General features: G+C 45.1%; 1 protein-coding gene across 1 annotated transcript; it reads left to right on the top strand.

Annotated features, from left to right (window-relative positions):
• The first annotated feature begins 1,140 nt into the window (after positions 1-1,140).
• Positions 1,141-2,460, top strand: GCNT3 (glucosaminyl (N-acetyl) transferase 3, mucin type). The gene has a single exon (XM_062204787.1). It carries the CDS (start codon positions 1,141-1,143, stop codon positions 2,458-2,460), a length of 1,320 nt encoding a protein of 439 aa, XP_062060771.1.
• Positions 2,461-3,068: the final 608 nt, after the last annotated feature.

A 3,068-nucleotide genomic window follows, 5' to 3' on the forward strand; every position in this document is an offset into this window, starting at 1 on the left:
TCTCACTTTGTAGGAATTTTTTCCTCTGATAGTATGAGTTATCATCAAAAAGTTAATGGAAATGTATATGGTACAAAAAATAATCCATGGATTTCCAAAATTTTCATACAAAAAATATTCCATTTTCCATGAACTTTTTAGTGTCCTAGTATCTCACTTTGTTCAGTAGCACTCAGTTCTCTGTGTTAAATTTAAAAGGTAGGTGGGAAAGTATTAAGTTTGCAGACAAAAAGTGGAGGGTGAGGGTAGTAGAGAAGAGTCCCAGATTTGATTTTCTTAATTCTTACACCAGAGGTGATAATTGCAAGTTACTTAGCTTCTGTTTTCCTAATAACAATGCATTTCAGATTGGTTGTGAAGATTAATAGAATGAGTAAAGAAATATTTCTGGCCCATGGCAGACACTCATTAAATATTATATGGAGAGAGCTGTGTGTCCGTGTGTAGATTTATTTTAAATTTGCTGAACTGTCTGGATGAGGACAGTATATTTGGGGAGGGGAGAGTAATAGTAAATTGTGAATTCTTAACATTTTTGAAAAATGGTGGCTGTGTACCACCTCTGACCAATGAATTACACTTGTAGGTAGAGACAAGCATCTTTATCTATAAATCGCTAGGTAAATGTAGTTGTACTTTTAAAAGGACTTTGGGATTTCTAGAACTGCAGCTGAGAATCTGAATGTCATGGCTTTTTCTCTGCAGTCCTATTAGAAATTGCAGAATCCATATAAGATTTACATTCTAGGATGGTAAGGAGTGGGAAGGAAAATGAGGAACGAAGGGTGGGGACTTCTCTGACTAATTAGACCGTTACGTCAGTCGGTGCTCAGTTCATTACTTTGCTTTCTCTATCCAGAGGTAGATGGAGTAGAGCCAAATCCTAATCTCGGTGTTGTGAGCTAGTTTGTAGGGTTAATTTAGAGATTTCCGTCGGGAAGCCAGGTGTAAGAGGCTCCGGGTAGGTCTTTACCGAGGGTATGCGTCCAGAGAACAAATATACTTTTGCCTTCAGTTCAGAGTTGAGCTTCACATTCCTGGGACTGTTCACGACTAGTTTGTAATCAGAGGCGTTTTGTTCCATCAAAGGATTCTGTCCTCCTCCTTCTCTGTGCCCAAACGCCACAGCAAGCCCATTCCATGAAGATGACTCAGTGGAGGAAACTCTGCCGGCAGTGTCACCTTTGGGTCCTGGGGTGCTATTTGCTGCTGGCCATTGTCTCCCTGAGACTCTCTCTCAGATGGAAATGTGACTTTGAGCACCTGTACCTGGACTCCAGGGGACTTCAGAGCCAGTACTGCAGGGATATCTTGTACAAGTCCCTGAAGCTGCCAGCAAAGAGCTCCATCAACTGCTCGGGGGTCACCCGAGGAGACCGGGAGGCGGTAATCCAGGCTGTTATCAATAATCTAGAGATCAAGAAGAAACGGGAACCTCTCACGGCTGCTCACTACCTCAGCCTGACCAGGAACTGTGAGCGCTTTAAGGCTGAGAGGAAGTTCATAGTGTTCCCCCTGAGCAAAGAAGAGTTAGAGTTCCCAATTGCCTACTCTATGGTGGTTCACGAGAAGATTGAAAACTTTGAAAGGCTGTTGCGAGCCGTGTATGCTCCTCAGAACATATACTGCGTCCACGTGGATGCGAAGTCCCCAGAAAGTTTCAAAGAAGCAGTTAAGGCCATTACGTCATGCTTCCCCAACGTCTTCCTAGCCAGTAAATTGGTTTCGGTGGTTTATGCCTCCTGGTTCAGGGTGCAGGCTGACCTGAATTGCATGGAAGACTTGCTGCAGAGCCCAGTGCCGTGGAAATACTTCCTGAATACATGTGGGACGGACTTCCCTATAAAAACCAATGCCGAGATGGTCCAGGCCCTCAAGCTGTTGAATGGGAAGAACAGTATGGAGACAGAGGTACCCACGGAGGCCAAAAGATACCGCTGGAAATATCACTATGAGGTGAAAGACACATTGTACATAACCAACAGGAAGAAAGACCCTCCCCCTTATAATCTAACTATGTTCACGGGAAATGCCTATTTCGTGGCTTCTAGAGAATTCATCCAACATGTCTTAACGAACCCCAAATCCCAAGAACTGATTGAGTGGGCAAAAGACACCTATAGCCCCGATGAGCATCTCTGGGCTACCCTTCAGCGCGCACCATGGATGCCTGGCTTTGCGCCCTGCCACCGCAAGTTCGACATCTCAGATATGACCTCCATTGCCAGGCTTGTCAAGTGGGCGGACCATGAGGGAGATGTCACTGCGGGGGCACCTTATGCACCTTGCTCTGGGATCCACCAGCGGGCTGTCTGTATCTATGGGACTGGAGACCTGCATTGGATACTTCAGAACCATCACTTGTTGGCCAACAAGTTCGACCCCAAAGTAGATGACAATGTTCTTCAGTGCTTAGAAGAGTACCTGCGTTACAAGACCATCTATGAGACTGAACTCTGAGACACACTGTGAAAACGTTGCCCCCAGTGAGGTGGGAACATATGCAAATGTGCCAGCACTTGCTGGAACCATATGGGGTGGAGAGCAGGACTTTGGAATCCATGCCATTCCCCCAGGACACAGAGGCTGCTGCTGGGGTGCGGGTAAATGGATTTGCTGCCTTGCAAAGTGATACCTGGGTGATTGCTGAACTCTCGCCCTTATACACAATAGTTCCTTCGCTGACTTCCTCACAGAGTAAGTAGCACTGTTAATTGGGAGAGGAAGGGGATGGACATGTGACAGGGGACCTTGGATTGTGATTGAATTCTTGGTGTCAGGTTTTGAACTCTGCGGGGATGCTGTTCCTAACAACGTTAGACTTGGTAGTGGGAAGCAGACTTGGATGGAATGAGCATCTTCCTTTTTGTACTGGTAACTTAAAAATAAATACCTTTTGATCCAAAGCCTTACCTCTACTTTTTGTCTAATAGGGCAGAAATAATATAAATATGAGCAGAGAAGTGTGTGAGACTCTTTCTTTTATTTTTATTTTTTTTGACAGGCAGTTAGACAGTGAGAGAGAGAGAGAGAGAGAGAGAGGTCTTCCTTCCATTGGTTCACCCCCC

This window comes from Lepus europaeus, chromosome 11 (genome assembly GCF_033115175.1).
Source record: "Lepus europaeus isolate LE1 chromosome 11, mLepTim1.pri, whole genome shotgun sequence".
In the NCBI taxonomy this organism is placed as follows: Eukaryota; Metazoa; Chordata; class Mammalia; order Lagomorpha; family Leporidae; genus Lepus; species Lepus europaeus.

Excerpts from the sequence above, each read along its gene's own strand:
- GCNT3 (XM_062204787.1), top strand. The coding sequence starts at position 1,141 with ATGAAGATGACTCAGTGGAGGAAACTCTGCCGGCAGTGTCACCTTTGG.